At 47.1% G+C, this 22,212-nt stretch overlaps 1 protein-coding gene across 2 annotated transcripts in view; it reads left to right on the top strand.

Moving 5' to 3' along the window:
• Positions 1-11,602, top strand: part of LOC116955428 (beta-1,4-galactosyltransferase 2-like) — a 79,849-nt gene extending 68,247 nt beyond the window's left edge. For both annotated transcript variants that reach the window (XM_076053106.1, XM_076053107.1), the window contains exons 5-8: positions 306-493; positions 1,170-1,292; positions 7,941-8,045; positions 9,908-11,602. In XM_076053106.1, the coding sequence (XP_075909221.1) occupies positions 306-493; positions 1,170-1,292; positions 7,941-8,045; positions 9,908-10,052 (561 nt within the window). In that variant the 3' untranslated portion in view covers positions 10,053-11,602. The remainder of the gene's footprint in view (positions 1-305; positions 494-1,169; positions 1,293-7,940; positions 8,046-9,907) is intronic.
• Positions 11,603-22,212: the final 10,610 nt, after the last annotated feature.

Below are 22,212 nucleotides of genomic sequence, written 5' to 3'. Positions count from 1 at the left end.
GTCTCTACTCCAGATCACCATCAATCACCCTCCTGACACAGCTACTGATGATGATGCCCTTGACGCCCACCCCTTGCCACCCCTTTTCCACTGCTTGTCACCCCATGCCACCCTGTGCCCACCTGCCAGGCGGGTAGCAGGACGTTTAACCGCACTGAGCTGATGATGACGATGATGCCTCTACTCTAGACCACCAACAGTCATCCACTTGAAACTGCTATTGATGATACCCACTCTTGCCCCCCCCCCCCCTGCCAATCCCACCGTGCCCACCTCGTGTTCTCCAACCCCTCCTCCCCCTCTAGGCTGGTAACGGGATTTTCAACCGCGCCAAGCTGATGAACGTGGGCTACGTGGAAGCGCTCAGAGACGCGCCCTTCGACTGCTTCATCTTCTCTGACGTCGACCTCATCCCCCTGGATGACCGCAACCTCTACCGATGTGGGGAGCAGCCGCAACACCTCTCAGTGGCCGTAGACAAGTTCGATTTCAGGTGGTGGGCGACGATGTGGGTGGCTGGGTGGGTAGGATGGGTGGGTGATTGAGTGGGTAGGTGACTGAATGAATGAGTGTGTGGGTGATTGAGTGACTGAATAGGTAGGTTATTGAGTGGGTATGAGGATGAGTGAGTGTGTGGGGTGGGATGGGGTGGAGTAGGGTGGGGTGGGTGAGTTACGGTGGTTGGGTGAGGTGCGGTGGGTGGGTGAGGTGCGGTGGGTGGGTGAGGTGTCATGGGGTGGGTGGAGTGGGTGTTCATAATGGCCATGTCAGATGGTGTAGCAATTAGTGTCCTTCTAACCCAGTGACCCGAGTTCAATCTCCACTTAACGGCTAACACCAGTGCTGATTATCTGAATCAGTAGTGGGAGTATGTGAGGTCGACTCAGCCTGGTGCGTTGTGTAAACATCGCCATTATGGAGACAAAAGCTGCCGGGCATTACGCTGGCCACCCCACCCCCATCATGTGCTTTGCCGGCCTTCATAGATGCTACTCGCTAAGAGCACGTGCTCGTGCGTACGCACGTGCCCGTGTATGCAATTGGGGTTACTTATTGCGCTTCTTCCTCAACAAGCCAGCCACCATTAGGAAAACAAAACAGATGTTTTCACATTTATGGTACTCTTTTATGGGGATCTATGTCCTTGGTGTTAATTTGTGCACTCCCAGGCTGCCGTACCTGCAGTCCTTCGGAGGCGTCTCTGCCCTGTCCAGGGCTCAGTTCAAGACAATCAACGGCTTCTCGAATCTCTACTGGGGCTGGGGAGGGGAGGATGATGACTTCTTTAGACGGTGAGAGACTTCCCCTCTGCGCCCAGCCCCCCTTCACCCCCTTCCTCCGCAGGAATAACATCAGCAATAACAGCAACAAAACCTTGTGATGGCTTCTGATTTCTGGCTGCTTGCAGCTGGGACCTGCTCTTGTGGGATTCCCGCTGAGCGAGCCAAGCGGTCTGGTCAAGTAAAACCTCATATCTTCCGTGGAGAATGGGGGCCATACCGGGAATTTATCTTGGCTTATATCGACAAACCGATTCTATCTCATCCAAACGTCGCCTATACTTCAGTGGGACTCGCTAACAGACTCAGGCCAGCTTTCAACGTGCATAAGAAGGTGCTGGCCCACTTTCCAATTCAAACTACTCGAGTTCTGCACCCAATGTACTACGATCTGCTATGGAAATGCTGACCCCTAACCGAACGTGTTTGTCACTTGTTGCAATGCTTCGCACATGGTTGTGCTGCAGATCTAGTCGGTTCTTCTTCCGCCCTACAGCCACGCAATCATGGAAGAACACCTTCATAGCCATACTGCTGCTGATGTCAGATATCGATACAAGCCCTGGAACAGGGCTCCTCAAATTTGGATTGGCCAATGCATGCTCTATAGTCAACGGTATGGCGCTGATCCACGATTTGATTAACGATTGTGGAGAGTACATATTGGTCGTTCCTCAAACCTTGGTATATGACAACTCACCGGACGTAAGTGACCATGAGGCTGCACTGAATGGATACGCTATGGTACATCAGCACCATTGCAGGAAGCCTGTCACTGGCAGCTCACATATTGAAGGGATAGCACTGATTCACTGTGAAGAAATCTGCGTGAAAGTCCTGAGATATTCATCAACAATCACGTCATTTGAGCTGCTGCTTATGAAAATAACGAACAGAATGCGGTCGCTTATGACCACTGTCATCTATCGACCTCCGTCTTTACCTTCGTAGGAATTATTTTCCGAGCTTTCCAGTCTGCTGGATTGTAGGTTACCTGAACTGTCCCAGACCGACCCGTTCTTGTGGTAAAATCAACAGTGATCTCGCTTAGATTATATTATCGACAGATAGTTTAACCCATTACGTAAGCAACGCAACATGTCACTCTGGAAATATAATGGATTGCATCTTCACGTCCACCAATGCCGTAACTGTGACCAATGTTATTGGATGTGTGGGTATTTTAGATCACAGTTGATCACAACAATATTATACAGAGACTGCAAACGTTTTTACCCCACCATATTTTCAGTTAGAACATTTGGTCATCATCAGCGTGTCTAATCCTCCATCGACGGTCGATTAATTTGCAACTCAATTATAAATTTACATAACTGCTGTTTTTAGTGAACTCGTTTCCATCTGAACAAGCACAAATAAAATGGGGAAAGTCCATGTTATCATTCATTGGAAGCGATCACACCGAAGCAGACCCGGAGGAGGCTGGAGCATATTGGAATAAAACTAGTTTCAGGACAGTCTTACTTACTTACAGAACCTCTGTGCTCTGTGCCGTATCGTGAAGTGTCTGCTGCACTCCAACCACCCATCAACTAGTCAACCCGATGTGTGCACTACGTGCGACGTTCAAGATGGCAGTTTCAAACTTGAAGGCTACACAGTCAGCTATATGAGCTTGATCAACCTGGAACCCATGCAAAACCTGAGACCCTGGGACCAATGTCAGTGGCCGAGGTGTAGAAGTTCATCGCATGGCTGCCAAATAAGACATCGCCGCTTGACTACATCCACACGTCGATTCTCACATCATGCTTGGACGTGCTTGTACTGCTAATAGTCAACCTCGGAAATCTTTCATTCAGCGAGGGCTGTTTCCTAGACTGGTTTAAAATGGCACAGTTAACACTACTCCTGAAAAAAAAGTTAGTTTGTTCCTTAGTGACCCCGCAATTATCACCCAATCTCAAATCTGCAAACTTTTAAAAAGTAATAGAATGAATTTAGCTGCAGCGGTTACTTCTCCACATGTTTGCAATGGGCAGATTCAACAGGTTGTATTCGGCATACTGGAAATTCCACATCACTAAGATAGCTCTACTAAAGATCGATGATGAACTCTACTTGGTCATGAATGACCGGTCTACCGCAGCATTGGTTGGCCTCGATCTTCTCTCAGCCACCTTCGACACCAGTGACCATGAGATACTCATCCTGGGGCTAAGTTAAAGGTTTGGTGTATTGTGTACGGCACTGGGATGGATTGAGTTCGACCTGCATGATCAATCACAGTTCGTCAAGCTGGGTGATGAACAGTCATCTCCTATGCCATGCCTAGTTGTCATTAAACAGGGAACCGCCCTCGGACCCTTCCTATTTTTAACGTTTCTCTGATCGCCGATGGCATCTCATCACATGACATCCAGTTTTATAGATATGCTGATTATACAAAATTATACACCACAGTGAAGTCAAAGTTAGATATGGAGAGCCTCAGCAATATCTCGAAGATTGCACGCAAGTGGTGTTTGTATAGTTTCACGAAACTAAATGCTGCTTAATCCAAGAAAATATAAAGTACTATTGGTTGGCCCTCTTGGCTCAGGTGAAAGTGTGGGAAGATTAGGTGTGGCAGTTGCTGACTTCAGTGATACGTTTTCTACTCCTCTAAAGAGCATCAGCACCTTACTTGACAAGAATATGTCGTTTGATCACCACGTGCAAAATATAGTCAGGTCCTGCAATGTTCATGTCAGGGCTCTACGACACATTTGGCTACTATTAAGTAATCGTATAGCCATGACTTAATACATGTAGTGGCATCGCACTGGCTGCTGGCAGAAAAGGGGATCTGCGGCGTATGGCAGTCCTGACGTCAGCAGGCCAGGATATACACGAGAGGGGGATCTAGGGGAAATGTCACAGAAGGGGCACACCAGGAACCCGCTGGAAGGTTCCAGAAATGGACCGTGGTCGACGGCAGACCGAGGCAACGCTGACAGCATAAGAGGGGCCCCTGTGGGGGACCTCGGAGCTGTTGTTGGAGAGGGATCCCCATCGTGCTGCTGAAGACCATCGTCGCCATTCTTCTCATCGTCTTCACCATTCTTCTCGTCGTCTTCACCATTCTTCTTGTCGTCATCTCTGTCTTTATCATCTCGGGGCACCGCTAGTCCTATCTGAGTTGCATCGCCGATAATAGACGGACTAAATATTAAGTGTATTAATCCCGATGGTGCTCGGTAATAAAGAAGTGCCTCCAAGTCTTATCATCTCCGAGTTAGTCACTACACGTAAATAAAGGCCTCACCTAATAAAACCTCACCATTACTCGGATCACAGAGGTGCTGGAGCTTTTCTCAGAAAATGACCCGGACTGCGAGCGCAGCAGCTCCTCCAACCGCATCTCTCACTGCTGCCTTGTAGGAGTTAAGTAGAATGCACTCATGAGTACAGTACATGATACTTACTAATGTTATTATAATAAGTTATTATTTTATGAAACAATGATCTTTACTATTAGCACTGTTACCGATACTCCAATGAAGACCTAATATATTTTACTGTCCGAAACGCATATCTGTGTTGTATAAAATAATACAATGACCCCTTTGAGCGTTGATTCAATTAGGGCTCGCTTCGCTGAGGGAATACGCATCTTGAGGAGCGCTAAGCGAGCTCTGCCCATGTATTTAACATTGGTATCGCCGAGTGAGTTCCTTACCTCGCCTTGACCGACTCAGAGCGGTAGAGCGAGTGACTCGCGATAGCCGAGGGTTCGAGAGTTCACTATCACAGATCAAGGGTGGGGAGTGTTGACTCAGCCAATCATCCCTTTATTTTGGAGGCTGATGCTGCTGACTTTGACAACGAGGAGCAAAACGCCTATCATCATCATTATCACGATCCTTGGGCAGATAGCCCATAGATGTCCACTGTACATTTCATAATTTGATTCCCCTTTCCTCTGTCTTGTCGTGCCAATATGCTCAATTAGTGGCACATCTTTCTGGCACCATTGTTCAGACCCCCCCCACACGAAGAAAAAGATCCCCGTATAGCACCTATGAAAGCCAGCAAGGCACACCAGGAGATGGGTGGCCAACACCACGCTCGGCCGCATTTGTCTCCCGACTAGCGATGTTTACACATCGCATCAGGTACTCATTTGAGGCTGTCAACCTAGGAGAGGCCCAGGACCGGTTCAGATAATCGTCACTGGTGTTGACCGTGAGTGAGAGTCTAACCTGGGTCGCCAGGTTCATAGCAGAGCGCACTAACCACTACACTACCGCTCCCCGCTACACACACACGGACACTCACACAGATACTCATAGACTCACATCGTCATCACAATCCATGGCCAGATAGCCCGTAGGTGTCCACTGTACATTTTGTAATTTGTTTCTACTTTCCTCTGTCTTGTGCCAGTAGGCGTTTGTACCCCGTTGTTAATGTATGTGTAACGTTCGTGCCACACAGTCCCTGGAACTAGAGAACAGAGCGGCGCTTACTCGTCAAAGACCAAGAATCGCCGGTCAATCAAGACGGGTGGAGAAAACACTTCACGCTCTAATTGGTTAGGGCACGGGGAGCAAGAGGATTGGCTGGGACGTTCAAAATGGAAAATAGCAGGAAAGTCGGTGATTGAGATGGGGCGATGGTTAGTTCATGAGAGGGGAAGAGATGAGGATTGGTGGAGACAGAGTGAATCGAAGGGCGGAGCCAGGAAAAGGTTAAAAGAGAGAGGGGATGTGGAGCTCGAGACGTTGCAGGAGAAAGCGAGTAAACGTGTGAATCCGTCCCGTAGAAATAAAGACATCTCATGGACAAAGAGGCCCATCGTCCTATTTTCATATGTATGTTGAACTTCTTTAACACAATGTAGCCAACCGTACTAATCGGAGGTGTGGGGGGAGGACAACAAACAAATAGCAAAACGCAGTCCTAAAGAAATTAGTTTTCAATTTATATTCAAAATTGCATAGCTCCAGTAGCTTCCTAATATCGGGAGTAAGAGCATTCAAGGCAGCCACAAAGCGCATCTGCAAGTGCGAGATGCGGTGGCCATCTTTGCTCAATGGTTAACCAAAAGCCGCTGCTGCAAGGATGACCGGAGTTCACGTGATGGTTTATGCTTCTTGACCAGATGAATAAGGTATTTGGTTCATTTGTGGAAAGCACTTTGTTTGTAATGAGCCCGACCTTATAACGTATTCGTTAAACATGGTGTCCATGTGGATCGCTAAACAGCATCGCGCCCGTGCTGAGCCGATGCTACTCAAGCAGTAATTAATAGTACTTCACGTGGACACTTTATTAAATTGTCTGCCTCGGATGGAGGAGGGTGTACAACACAACATTTTACTTGCGCAATTTGACGAAAAAAATCAGTTATGATTAAAGATAATGAGCCGCACTTTGTGGTCGGGAAATCAATAGACGTAAAATCGAAGAGAATCACCCCGCCTCCCTTCTGCCATAAGAATATGGAATTTCCACTAACTGGCCTTTGTGTGCAAGGCTGCAACCAGCGTTGCATCAAATGCTCATTAGAGATGATAGTATGCACGCTCAGGCCGTGCGTGTGGCTGACGGGATGTGCACGTGAAACTTTTTTCATGCGCAGAGACGGGCTGTGAAGGATGAGACGTGTTGATCTGCCTGTATAGTTTGATGATATTCACAACAACGACTGCCGCTTGTGATGATTATTGTGATGGGAGGTGGCCGGTGGCGAGGAGATGTGTGAGGGCCTCCGTACACCCCACCGCCCTCGCTGGGCAGGTGGGGCGCGACGTCCGCTCCCTCCTCCACCTGGTGATCGCCCCACCGCCCCTGCGCTAGCGCCCTCTCTGAGGGACATAGCTAAACTGCTGGTTCACCGCTGCACGGAGTTAACCCACACTCACCCGTGTACACCACAGCCAACGCTAACGCAGGGCCGCGACCGCGCTCGCACCTGCGGGCGATTATTTACTAGCACGGGCACACGTTACTAGCACGGGCACACGTTATGGCTCCGCTTTCACGCTTCCGCGCACGCCACCACTCACGCTAACGCGGCGCACAGCGGTACGACCGCACCCACGAGCGATTTCCTCTTAACACGCGCACACGCTGCGGCTCCGCGTTCACTCTTCTGCGCACACCACCACTTAGGCGGTCGCGGCGCACAGCGGTACAACCGCCCCTGCGAGCGATTACCTCACCGTGCGCCCGTGCCGCGGCTCCGCGCCCACTCTCGCAGCGCGTTTTCCAATGCAGTCGCTCCACACACAAATCACATGATATCAATGACTGCGATGATGATGAGCTATCAACACAGGTAGACAGGTCGCCTCTGAAAAAGAACAAAGCTAATTGGGTGTTACCTGTTCTAAAAACTAAACTCAAATATTTTTTTATTTTATCAGGTAAGGCCGACTGAGCTATGTTGCTCTTTGTCAAAAGCAACCTGGCGATCACAAAATTATAGTTTATAATCATGTGGAAATGTATAGCAGCAGCCAAATAATATAAACAGATGTTTCTAACTGTCGAGGGACAAACCGGAGGACCCAGGGAAAATATATGCCACCACGGGAAGAACATGCAAACTCCAAATATACAGACGTCGGGGTCGGGATAGAACCCACGACCTCCTGTATACCAGGCAAGGGAGTTAACATCTCACAACCGTTGTCTGAAATCCCCTTGCAGGACAGTGGCGAGTGGCCTGCACGTCTCCCGGCCCAGAGCGGGGATCGGGAGGTACACAATGGTCAAACACAAGGCCGATGCTCACAACGAGCCCAACCCCCAACGGTCAGTATAGAATTCGCTCGGACTGATCATAAATCGCAATCAACATAATTCTGTGTCCTCAATTTATGCGCAGTGGTAGTGGTGCTGGCTGTGTTCCAAGTGGCAGCAGGGTAATCCAGCACTGCGGAGGCAGCATTGCCGAGGGTTGATGGATCACGCTTGGATGGGCTGTGAAAGTCCCATCCCCGTGGGTGGGTGGCGTGGAGGAGCCATTCCCTCGCTCTAGCAGTACGCGGTACAGCAAAAAATGTGAACTAGACCTGTTTCACCTGTACGGGATATGTGTTTATCCCTATGCTAATACACAGTTTATCAGCGTATTCTGGTTTCCTCCCATTTGTATAAACTCTCATGATAAACTGGCAGATAACACCTTCATTTTTAAAGGGACGCAAAGCTTCGGAAATTGTTGGTACCCCTAGTTCATCACCACCGCATTGCTGCTGCCTCTCCACTTGTCTGTAGTTGCTCTTCCTCACGCCTTTGAACTGCTTTCTGCGAGAGTGCGTCCATTATCTTCCTCATCCCTCCTCTCGCCCATCCACTCCTTTCCCGTCCATCACCTCTCCTTTCCTGATGTATGTGTGTTTAACTTATTTCGCATAGTACGTAGCCAACCGTGCTAATCAGAGGTGCTGGGGAAGGCCAACAAATCAAACACAAATAGTAAAAAATATATATTATAAATTTAAATGCTTTGCAAGTGTATAACTCCAGCGGCTACTTAATATCGGAAGCACATCTGACAGCGTGCGATGCAGTGACCATCTTTGTTTAATGGCCAGCCAAAAGCTACTGCTTCGAGGATGACCGGAGTTCACTTGATGGTTTATGCTCTTTGATCCCTGTATCCTTTTTCATTCCTCAACCCTTGCATGCCGCTACAGTATAAATAATTATATTCTGTGACCGTTTTTTTTACTCTATTTGGCACCTTGAGTGAAGGTGCTGTATAAAGATTAGAATCATGTGTGGTGGTGATGCAGTTACATGATGACATAATCGTTATTCATATTGTTTATCCGTTTTATTAACAAAACCCAGTTATTTCCAGAAGACCAAGCTACTTTAGCTCTTTGACATCTCACAAATTTAAGGTCTGGTGCGTGGTAGATTACATAACATGAGTTGCTGTCAATTAATACAGGCAGTCCTGAACTTACTAATACCTGACATATGAACACCCACACTTACGAATCCACACTCTTTGGTTCTTTCGGTAAAGTCACGTAGGTAGAAAAATAAAATAAAACAAGCAATAATATAGCACGACGTTTTGATCGCTACACAAGCGGTCGTCCTCAGGCGGAAAAATAATAATCCAGCAGAACCAAAGAGTATACTTACGAACCAGTTTACATGAAATATGTTTTAACATTGAATAAAATGCTAACTTGCACTTGCAAACTGAAGCGCAAAAAATATTTTTTTTCAGTGGAACAATCCTCCGCTAGATGTAATGAGTCAGCGTCGTGCTGGGAGCGTTTGTGTGTGTGAACCAATGTGAAAGCTAATGTGTGAACTTGATTGTGTGGAGAGCAGTAATATAGCAGTTAGCACGCTGTGCTATGAAAGCAGTGACCAGAGTTTAAGTTTTGCTCACGACCAACACCTGTGACGATTATGTGAAGTGGTCCTGAGCCTACCTTGGTCGACTCAGCCTCAAATTATTTCCAGGTGTGCTGTGTAAGCATCGCAAACATGACCACTGGAACGACAAAGGTGGCCGGGCGTGGTAGTGGCCACCCACCCCCTCATAGGTGTGCCGTGCCAGCCTTCATAGGCGTTGCTGACTAACAGCACTTACCCCAACAATATGTTAAAAGCTATACGGGGGGATATTTGTTGTTTTTATTCCACAGGTTTCACCTGATCCGGCGGGCAGTTTCACGGATGAAGTGGGACGGCCTGAATTCTTTGCACTACTTGCTGGTGAAACGGACGATGAGCCCCCTCTACACCAACCTCACCGTGAACATCGGCGGGCTGCAGGGAAGCCGGCTTTGAAACAATCCCCCAGGTCGTACTTCCCACCCAGTTAAGCGTCTTGACGACGCTGTACCGACGTGTTCCTTGATTATTGTCCATTAACCAACGTTCTAACGACGCACGCTCTTGCGTGAGACTTCACCGAGCAGCTGGTTTGGAATGTCGAGGCCATAATTTGAGAATGGCCATCGTCGGTCACAGGACGTGGGACGATGTTCGTCGTCGATCAGTCACTAAGCACGAGTTCATTGGTCAACGTGTAAAAACTCATTCACAATCCAATTGTGGATCTGCAGGGAACAGGTTTCGTAATCTTCGCATTGTCAAATGGTTATTTGAGCACTCGACGTGGTTCGTTGATTCGGTGTGTTTTGAGAACATGGAGCTGGTCATTAGTGGAAACTCTCCTTCAAAGACATCGTAGTAGCTCCAAAGTGGGTTCGTGTGTATGTGTTTGTTCGCGAGTGGGGAATGGTGGTGCACGATTACTATCCTGCTCGACGAACCCGGCAACACGAGTTTGATTCCTGTTCGCGGCCAACACCATTGACAATTATCCGAGCTGGTCCTGGGCCTCAAATTAATTGACCGCCTTTAATGAGTAACCTATATTATATGTAAGTCTTGCAACTTCGGAGACAAAGGTTGCCGGATGGGGAGTTGGCCAACCAACCCCCTTGTTTGCCATGCCGGACTTAATAGGTGTTCATTAACATTGTAGATCAATAGATATCTCAAAACCGTTTAATTAACTCTCTTGGAATTTTCATATTCTGCTTCCTTCTTCTTGCGGTAGGGTCTGTACCAAACGGCTTTTCTAAGACCCAATGATGCCACTTTTCTCACAATTTACTCCCAAGGCCGCATTTTGCTGCAAGCAGTCTCCATCAAGAATACGATATTTGAGAATGATCGTAGGGTTCCTAGGCAGTGCTTATGGTGTGCGTGTGTGTTGGTGCAACTTGCTTTGTTGACATGTATGGAAACGAGTTAAATGCTACTTCACCACGCAAGTTAAAATTAAACAAACAAAATTTAAAGATACACAATATTGAAAAGACTGCTTGTAAAGTATTTGTTTTAATTATATAAACTCAGAGGGATTAAAACTTCTTCTTTGGTTCTTTCGGTAAAGTATTTTATCAATTTATTATATTATATTTTATTCTCATTCTACGTGACTTTACCGAAAGAACCAAAGAAGATGAATCATTGCAGTCACGAAAGCTTTAAATCGAAAGGATTAAAACTTACCAGAAAAAAAACAGGGGCCTAAAACTATCGCTGGTGCTGCTGCCATCCTGCTCATCAGTGGTTCATCCTCCTGGCGCCTCTGAGTCCTTTCCTCTCTCTCTATGCCAGCAATAAGCTGCTCCTGTGTGATGACAACGCACGAGTTTACATCATCGTTATTACCCAGCTGTCCTGAGCCCGTTTCTAAGTGGTAGTTGGCGTCGACTGGCCACGGGTTGTAATGTATGAATCTTGAACTTCTTTCGCACCATATGTAGCCAAGGACAACAAACTAAACACAACGATCTGTTTAAAATAAATGAGTTTTCATTCTAGATTGTGTTTTGTAACATTTTATTCATTCAACCACGGTATACAATTTCAGGTGAGTGGTGTATAGCGGGATAGGCCGCTCGGACAGAAAACCAACGTGGATGTGTTGGACCATAACGTTATATGGTACGTGTGGCAGATGACTTCTCTTTGGGGAAGGAATGGGGGAAAAGGGGGCGGGGCGGAGGGGGCGGGGGGAGGCAGTCTCATTTCAAGTTCCATCAAGTAAACCTGGTCTCTGGAGTGGCATTCACGATGGGGCCCCCGATCTGGGTGAACTCCCCCTTCCTATTCCTCAGTTTCAGACTCAGGTTTTCTAAAGCTGCTTTGGCAAATAGGGAGTTATGCCAGAAGGTGATTGAGGGGGCCCCATTATTCTTCCAGGAGCTCATGAAGGTCATTGTAACCGAAATGTAAAATGCTCGGAGATGGGTGTGTTGGTGCCTGGTGATACCTTGGGGTTTAAGGCTGAGGAGGGAGGATTCAATGATAGTATCTTGGTGCCAGACTTCACGTTGTACAGATCGGTTATTTTATCATAGAATGTTTTGATTGTGGGACAGTTCCAGAAGATGTAAATGTACGTTTGGATGGTGCCCAGGAGGCACCTAGGGCAGTCTGGGGATATGGTCTGGGAGATGTATCTTTCCATTGCTTAGTGAGATGTGTGAAATGAATGAACTTAAATTGAGACGACCTGAAAGGGAGGAATCCTAAGCCAAATTAATTTACAAGACTGATGGGATCGGGCAGCCCAGTGCCTTACCATGCACTGTGGTGTTTGGTCTCACCTCAGTAGGGCCCGGGAGTCGGAGTTGATATGCCTCATTTTTTAGTGGACCCTCTTCTCTGGCAGCCATACCCATATCGGGGAGGGAATCTTTTAGAGGTCAACATCCCTTGCCTTTGTAATAGAGTCCTTGATCTGGAATTTTTTGAAAAAATCGTTATTAGGGATGTCCACCCCCCTGAGTCACCCTCCTGATTCCTGCTTTTTCAAACCAGTCAGCTGACCCCCTTGCCCCCAATTCTGAGGGATAGATTATCCTAATAGGGGAGAGTCGCTGGAGGCCAAAGGTGATAGGGATCGGTCTATTTCTCAGGATCCAGTGGGTTGTGTTGACCGAGGGTGGTGGTTAAAAATCCGAGGGCTTATCCATATGGTGCGAGTGGACTATTTCTTTAAGGCTCCAGGAGGATACTGATACCTCTTCCCACTACTTCCAGGAGTTCTATTTGTTTTTTTAGTCAATTCTTGCCCATAAGGAGGCCTCGCGATAAGTAGTACTTAACAAAATTAGGTAGCGCCAACCGACCGCATGTCTTCCCCTGAGTTAAGGTATGATTGTCGATCCTGGTCACCTTGTGGCCCCAGACAAAGGTGGATACGAGTGAGCGGAGCTAACTGAAGTCTATTTGGTTCTTTCGGTAAAGTCACGCAAAAAGAAGATACATTAAATAATAGAACACGACGTTTCGATTGCAACACAAGCAACCATCATCAGGTAGAACTAAATTTGAGAGAGACAAAACACAGACACGGAGTCACACAGACAGACACACCATTGACCCACCTCCAAACTGGCGCGGTTTCTGTCTGAGACCTTGCAACCATTCATTGGTAAGACCACTTCATCTGTACTAAACTCAGCTCACTTGGTATCCCTAATTAAGGACATCTCACTATCTACAAGTGAGTTGCTTGTTAGTTTCGATGTAGTTTCTTTGTTCACCAAAGTTCCTGTGCCCGACACCATTGCAATCATTGAAGATGTAGTCCAACAAGGATTGAATGCTGATGTACCGGCCCTTGTTAGACACTGCCTCACCAATACATACTTCACCTGGAATGGAACATTGTACAAACAAGTTGAAGGCACTCCAATGGGTTCTCCCTTATCTCCAGTTATAACCAATGTTTTCATAAAAAAAATTGAGACAAATGCCATCCAGGCATTCACTCTACATCCATCATTGTTGAAGAGGTACATAGATGACACGTTCGTCATCTGGCCACATGGCCGACCAGCTCTGGGCCAATTCTTCAACCACATCAATTCCATACACCCAACCATCAAAATCATCATGGAGGTGGAAAATGATGGCAAGTTACCATTCCTGGATGTTTTAATCGAAAAAGAGACCAGATGGCTCAATGGGACACTGTCTACAGGAAAGCCACCCATATGGATGCCTATTTAAAACCTGACTCCCACCAACTTCCATCCCAGAATAATTCCCTCATCAAAAATCTACACCATAGAGCTCGATGTAACTCCGACCATCATCACCTAGCCAGTGAACTGAAATATGTGCACCAAGCTCTCAAGATGAATGGATAATGGGACCACACAATCCATAAAGCTATCACCCCAACCGTTGAGAAAGAACCATCTGAGGACCGAATCAAAACCATCATCTTGCCATACATAGCAGGGGTCCCCAAAAATATTTCCAAAATCATGAGCAAACACAAGATCCAGGTTTGATTTAATGCAGTTCATAAAATTCGTGATCTGATCCCTTCTGTGAAGGATAGGATCCCTGACATGCAATATCCTGGCGTCTACCAACTAAGCTGTGTCTGCGGCAGTAGTTACATTGGGGAAACTAAGCGACATGTCTCGGACTGTGTTCGTGAGAATAAAGCAGATTTGAAACGCTGTAGGACCAACACTTCGGCCGTGGCTGATCATTGTTTTAATGCAGTTGGCTCACACGAAAATGATTTATCTCCAATGAAGTTACTTTGTAAGCCCACTGGCTATTAACAAACATTAGTTCATGAAGCCATCCATATATACAGACAGTTTCAACCGATAGGATGGGTACAAACTCAGCAATCATTGTAAGGACGTCATCAACCAGTTTACGTCATAACTGGCTGTGATGTTCCCATCCTGCCACCTTCTGATGTTATTGTTTTTTTTTTATTTTCCCTGTGCTTCGGCTCTCCGATTTTACATTAACAGGTTAAATTTCTCATACCAACATAGCCACCTCCACGTGCCGACATCGACGTGGCAGCGGCTCTGCGATCTTACATTAACATGCTAATTTCTCACGTTAACATCACTAGCCCTGCCCACTTCGTTATGACCCTTGGGCTACGCCCATTCTAAACCTTTAAAAACAGCCTGCCTTCGGCAGCTTTCCACCTATTTTTTCCTCCTGATGACGATCGCTGGTGTTGTGATCAAAAAGTCGTAGTTTTTTGTTTATTTTATTATTCATGTTTATTAATTCAACCTGTCTACGTGACTTTACCGAAATACCCAAATAATGGGAGGGAGATTTGATCATTAAACACCTTGTTTAGTTCCAGCTTTAATATATTGACCTCCCCTTTGGCGCACGAGATTGGGTTGTCTTAAATAGGCTTTGTTTCTCATTCAGTTTTTCCTCTAGCTCCAGGCACCTTTTAAGATTAAAATGCCCCTGACGGTAGCTTTAAGGGCATTCCAGACCACCAGGGGGGAGCTTCGGTGGGATGATCTCGAGCTAATTTCTATGAAACTAGTGACCTGATTTATCATTCTCATTAATATGCCCACATCGTTCAATAGCCTGGTGTTCAGGGACCATGTGCTATGGTATTCTTCAGTGGGGTCCAGAATAAACTGCGTAAGACCAGGACAGTGGTAAAAAAGCTGTTGGTCAGGTATCCTTACTTTTGAGACGAAAGGGAGGAGGGTCTTTGAGATTAAGAATTCAAGTCTAGTTATGTGGGCCCGAGATACATGAGTATAGTCCATTTCCAGGGAATTAAGGGTCCACCAGTGGTAAATGAGGTGGAGGAGATGGATCATTCCTCTGATAGCCAGTCGTGAAGATGCCATGCCGTCCCTCTTTGGGGAGTTGTGTTGTATACAGTATATAGGCGTTTTCCATTTTTTATATTAATAATGATTTTGCCAATATTTTTTTTCATATAATCACTCGCGGGGTCGCTGGGAGCACAAACAAATGGAACCCCCCCTCTTTTCGAGCAGCTGTCTTGTCACTCTCGCAAAGATAATGACACCCTCCCCTCCCACCAACAGAAAGGGTCAGTCATAAAGTCAAATAAAAAACACACACACACGCCCCCCCCCCCCCCCCCCCGACGAAGGATAGAAAACAGGCGTTTCGTTTTGGTTAACTTTTTCATGCTTCTAACAAATGGTAAAAAATCAAAAACTTAGCGACCAAAGATGAAGCTAACATTATCCATCCTCACACTCACTCCAATTAAAAACCAGGCTACAATCTACATCAGTGGATCATTACTCCTCATTTATTAATTCAATACTAATGTTATTTTCACCTTTAATAATTTTCTACACGACCTGACCGAAGCATCAAGAAGAATTCTGGCAGTCAGGGTTATTCCTAAGCCAAAACGAATTCTCTGACCTCGGGAAATCAGATAATAACAATAACTCGAGAGCAAACAGCACAAACCCAGGATAGAGGCGGTGGAACGAAAATTAATAAACCCTAAGAAATACGTGGTGATAATGTTAAATCACAAATCTTGGGAAACATAAACCAAATAATAATTATGCAGTATTAAACCGGGGGGGGGGGCAGCCAGAAGAGATGAGGCGAGGTGGGTCGATCACGTGACCAAGATAAATGTATCCCAGAGAGAAAGAGAGCCTCCGGGCCGCCTTTGTCTTCCAGCAGCACGTGATAAGAATTTGCATACGCAGGCAGAGGGCATCTCCTCTTAAAAATAAAAATCAAACACCACGACGGAAGCACTACTACAACATACCTTGAGTCACGTACAGAATAATAACTACAAGTGGTACGGTATCAAACAATGAGGTAAAATAAATGTTTAACTTCAAAAGCCTCAATGCACCCTTTGTGCGAGGCAAAAGTATGTCACACCGGGAAGGAAGAGAAGAGGGGGAGGACTCGACTGGACAGGGGGCACCCCCCTCCTTCCAGATTAATTAGTGCAGAGGGTGCGAAAGAAGGACGCACTCGGGGGCAATCTGGAGCATCTGTTTCCTTTTGATGGCGGGATGGCTTGAGGAAGGCGACAGGGAACCATGCCTTGATGAAACTCATATTACCTCAATAAATATCACACACACACGAACACACGTACAACCCCCCCCCCCCCCCCCCCCACAACACAGAGCGAGATCAAAGGAAGTTCCGGTCCTTTGTGAGAAGGCGAGCAGAGGAAGATATGTTGGCCTAAACAGAGAGACACGGGCCATACATTGCATCACAGCTACCAGCGGCAGAAGACGGCGACCAACTATCGAAGATCCTCAACCCCCGAAGATAACAGCCAGCCACCGAGGGCGACCAACCACCGAAGAGCTCGAGTTGAACTGGCGAACAGCGGCAAGCCATAAACTTCGAGAAAGGGCAGAAAGCGCCAAGCATCGACCAAGCCAGCATCGCAGCGAACCAGCTGCACGCGCAATCGACACCGCCAGACAGACGGAACAGGAGAGAGCACGCCGCAGCGCCACCAGCGCCACCAAGCAAGGGTGTCAGCTGCCAGCGGACAAGCTGTGGGTGCTACCTGACGACGGGATCATCGCGCACCGACGGCGAGCGTCGTGCCAACTCTTCCAACCAGCTGTGGACCGAACTCCGGCCGCCCGTGTGAAAGGAAAACCCAGCTATCCGTATGATACGCACGCTGTCACACATTACAACGCATCGCCTGGCGTCTGCTTGACGCAAAGAATTGATCAAGAACACATCCCCACTCAACCCATACCATCCCCACTCAACACATACACGAATCATTAATAAGAAGACTCATGATAAGTGCGTCAAGTATCAACTGATAACGAAGAACACGGTTGCCATTGGGTTACAGGGTAACGTCGTTTAGAAGTATTTTAGTAGTTATGTTTCTTTTTGATTTGCATAAATATTATCAACGAGTTCATCGATGAAAACTAAACGTTTAAAAACCTAAGTTACGAATCCACACACTCACAGGGAGAACATTGATCACAGAATCTGCCCGTGAATTTATTGAAACCTCAGCCAATTAATGAGTATTTGCTGAAGCAGGCATACTGCTGCACACCATGGTTTCAACATTTCGTTAAATTACGTAATCTCGCTCATTAATTAATTGCTGTATACGTTTTGCCTTCGGGACATGTTTCTTTATTGCCTTCGTATGAATGTCGTTGCATGAATTTTTAAGGACTTTTTATTTCTATTTGCCGTATATGCTCGTGTTACTCTGATGATCGTTTGTTCTGTTACCCAATTAACAAAGTGATCATTGAGGGTTAAATGTATGAATCCATGAAGCCTGAGCCAATTGATGAGTATTGCTGAAGCAGGCGTACTGCCACACACCCTTGTTCCAAGACATATCGCAATTACGTAATCTTGCTCATGAATTAATTACCATATACTTTGCCTTCAGGACATGTTTATTTATTGCCTTAGTATGAATATCGTTGCATGAATTTTTAAGGACTTTTGGTTCCTATCGCCGTATATGCTCGTGTTACTCTGAGGAAGTAATCAATTGTTCTGTTACCCAGTTAACAAACGTGATCATTGAGGGTTAAATGTATGGATCAATGAGGGGAACATCTCCTGGAGTACTGTGTTGACAATTTCAAGCATAATAATTCACATATTAGAGTGTAAAGGTTTTGTTTAGAAATTGAAATTGCTTAACACAGAAGTGTCTGAGTGGTTCCTTCCCAAGTTCATGCGTAATAATCTTAATAATAAGAACTGTATCCTGCGGATGAGATTTGAATTTGGAGACCTGACATAAACACACTAATACATAATCAGTAAATGTTAAAGCAAGAATAATTGTATTACACCGATTGATAATACAAACCTAGACAACGAAGTTGAGCTTAATCTAGCATACTTACAGCACACCTGCATAACTTCATGCAATTAATTGTCTTATCCCGATTGATGATACGACCCTGGGCAACGAAGCTAAGCCTAATTATCAAAACTGCCTACATTAGCATAATCGCATACATTCGCATAAATTTATACGCTTATCTCTATAATTAGCATATTTTATGTACATAATTGCATCGAATAACATAATTTTAGACAGTTACGCATTTTTTAAATTTAATCATTTGTTATTATTTTAATAAAATTTTCATACCCAACATATACAACAGTTGTACCTGTCCAGGGCTGGGTCAAGCGTGATATTCCAGTCCCCTCGCACAGTTATTTCATGCTCTCTCTCTCGGCCCTACCAGTGCTGCTATTGAGAAGAGGGCCCTAGAGTTAACGGGGGGGGGGGGCATCTACCAGGAAAAATCTCCCCTGAGAGTCTTTTTTCCTAGAGGAGGGGTGGAATTTCACTATCTTATGGATCATAATTGCTACTCCCCTGCTACCTTGGGAATGGGAAGAGTGTAAAACCTGTCCCACCTATCCCCTCTTAAGCTTGGCTGACTCAGGCTCAGTGAGATGGGTTTCCTGTAGGAAGGCGATGCCGGCTTTCTGCCTCTGGAGGAAGAACAGGGTTCACTATTTTTCATAGGGTGGTTAAGGCCGTTGACATTGAGGGAGATTATATTTAGCCAGACGAGGTCCAGAGGGATATGTCCCCTAAGCTGGCAGTGGCATCCTGTATTAAGCGAGGCAGGGGAGGGGTGGGGGGGCATGGGGGCATTGGAGGCAACGCGAATTAACCGATATTAACAAGCCGACCGACGTGGTTACAAATCCATACCACAAATACAAACCCCCTTGCATTTCCCTTACAGAGTGCTCTCCCAACACAAGTATCTAATAAAACTCTGCTACGAAAAAACATGGAGGTCTATGGTGGGTGGGGTAATGGCGTGAAAGGTGAGTGGAATGGTGATGCGTGGGATAAGAAAGGCAGTGATATTGGGGGGGGGGGGGGGGGGTGGTGAAGTTGGGTGAGTTGCGGAGGTGGTGCAGGCATTAGGGGGGGAGGGGCGATGGGTGGATGTCACGTTGGTCCCGAGGATCCACCACGGCCGCTGGGATGACGGCTCCAATGTCGAGGTGCCGGGGAATAGAGGGGGGCCCACATGGCCCAGGTGCATGAGGCAAGGGGACGATAGCTGTCCCCACCGCCTCACTCTTCGTGCCGTGCCTAGGTGTGCCCCGGTGGGTCATGCTCTCTCCTTGGTCTTCGTGTGGTCCGTGTGGCAGGTCCTGGATCTCTCTGTTGCTCATCGCCTCTGGGGTTGGTGAATTCGAGGTTCCATTCAGGTGGACCCTGAGCTTGGCAGGGCATAGGTGCTGCGTCCTCATCCCCTCTCTCTTCCCCAGGTCCTTGTGTAATGAAATACACAAGGGAGACAGGTAATCATCACCCCTCTTTATTCAACTTCTCCAACTCCCCTTTAACAGCCATGTCCCATTCTCTCCACCCGCGACTCCCGCTCTTTTCTCTCTCCGCCAATCATGTCCCCCGTTGGGCCTTTCCTCCAACGCATCATGGGGTCAACAGCTTGTCCTCCAATGGGGGAGCTGTCAGTCTCTGCTGTCAGCTACGCACTGATTGCATCTGCTAGGTTATCGCAGCCGTGCTCATCACATCTGCCCTGAGTACCCTACATAACTGACCCTCCTCCATAAAAAAGTCCTCCTCGATGGAACAGCCTTACTGCACGGCACCAGTGGGAGCCCAATGCTCAGATACACCGCACCATTTTCCCCCAATAAAGAAAGTGCCGGTCGCCCTTGAACACGTCGCCCTCGTATTTGTATGTGTCCCACCTTAGCGCACGGACGCACACCTGTAGTACACCCCCAACTGACAACCTGCACTTGAGTAATACAACGACTGGGGAAAAGGGGAAACAACATATGCTTAGACGCCACTAAAAATATAAACAAACCTGCAGGCAGCATCACACCCAGCGAGGGAAGGGAAAAAAACAACACAACACAGCCATGGTGACACAATGCACGAAAGGCGGTCTATACAGTATTTCAACAGCAACCACATCCCGGCAACGCATCTGCCTCGGGGAACCCTGAGGAGAATCATCCTGATCAATGCTCTTAGGTCCCTTCACCGTGCCGAATTGTCGGCCTTCCCATCACCGCGGGAGCATGTTCCGGGCCAGTGTACGAGTTATAGGTCCCGACTCCCACGTCCGAGGCTGACCCGCCCCTCCTGTCACATGCGGCCCTGGGGGAGGAAGGCATTGGCTGTCAGCTGGTCCCTTCACGGCTGGCTGTCCCCCCGACCCCGGCAGTGACAGTGGAGGTGATGGAGCGGATGGGGGTGACTCTGCAGGTATGAGTGGCGCCGATGTGTATGGTGGTGTGTCGGCCGGCCGTGGCATCTCAGTGACAAGTCTAGACACGTCAGATTTTAGCCGCGTGAGGTGTACATGCCAACGTTGTCGACCCAATTGGACACACACACACCGGGGTCAAATAACTTAAATAACTTTGACAGGCCCCTGCGATGGCCGATGAAACTTGAGTGATATCCCCAAGGGAACCTGCGGGCAATGCAACCAGGCGCTGCCCCCACTGCAAAAGAGAAAGCAGTAACGACCTTCTGTCTGGCGCAATGCGTTCAACCAAGCGAGCAGATGCCACAGCCGCTTGTGCCTCCTCCCTTGCTGACTGCCACTGCTACATTGAACAGTATACCGTCGTTGGCCACTTGGTTGCGCCAGCCGTCTGACGTTCAATAGGGGGATCCGGATCCCACCCATACATAAAGAAAAGGGGGAGTACCCCGTGGATGTATGAGGCACCAACCAGTAAGCTGCGAGAACCCCCGCAATGTGCATGTCCAAATCGGTCTCTGACATATCGACGACCTGGCAGAGCATAGCAATGATGGTGTGGTTTAGGCGTTCCACCATGCCATCAGTCTCTGGGTGGCACGGTGATGTGCGCAACTTCTTCATACCCAAAATGCCGTACAGCTCCTCCACCAGCTTAGAAGAAAAATTGCGACCTTGATCCCTGAGCAATTTCTCCAGCGCACCCTTGTCCCCTATAAGAAAACCTCCGCAATGGACTGAGCTGTCTGATCGGCGAGGGGCCACGCCATAGGCCATCGGGTAAAATACTTAACACCCACAAGCAAAATGTTGTGACTGCGAGCAGTGCAAGTGAAAAGTCCTAAAATGTCGAGAGCCACCAGCTCAGTCACCAACTGATTGCAGCCTTCAGACCAGTGCCCCGGCGAACGCCGAATTTCATCCACTTTTCGCCGGATTTAACTGTATATTTTCTTTTTTTATGACTATAGATATTAGTCGTGAAAAATTTAAGCACGTGCAGTATTTTCATTCTTTACGTTTTTGTGTGTAGTGTAACAGGTCCCTGCAGGGTGGGCTGGTAGGAACATTGGAATTTTGCGCAATTTTATAAGACATATCAAGTCTCTGCGCTGTCTATTGCTGATTTTACACCCAACAGCACGAGATTTCACTTCGTTAAAGTATTGAAAGGGGACGGACGGACGGACACATTAATCTATTGCAGGCTGGTACACTCAGTTTACAACTTCGTTCCTACCAGTATAATGTGCTGTATATAATATTTAACCCTGAAATCAAGCTTAGCTACTTTTTTGTCACACACATGGTGCCGATCACCAAAATTGTACAGTATATACTGTAGATACGACATATATTGG

Source organism: Petromyzon marinus, chromosome 59, assembly GCF_048934315.1.
Source record: "Petromyzon marinus isolate PM22_M1 ecotype Great Lakes invasive population chromosome 59, UKy_Petmar_22M1.pri1.0, whole genome shotgun sequence".
NCBI classification, from domain to species: domain Eukaryota; kingdom Metazoa; phylum Chordata; class Hyperoartia; order Petromyzontiformes; family Petromyzontidae; genus Petromyzon; species Petromyzon marinus.
Note: the sequence above shows the minus strand (reverse complement) of the source record. Positions and strands in the feature narration are given on the sequence as shown.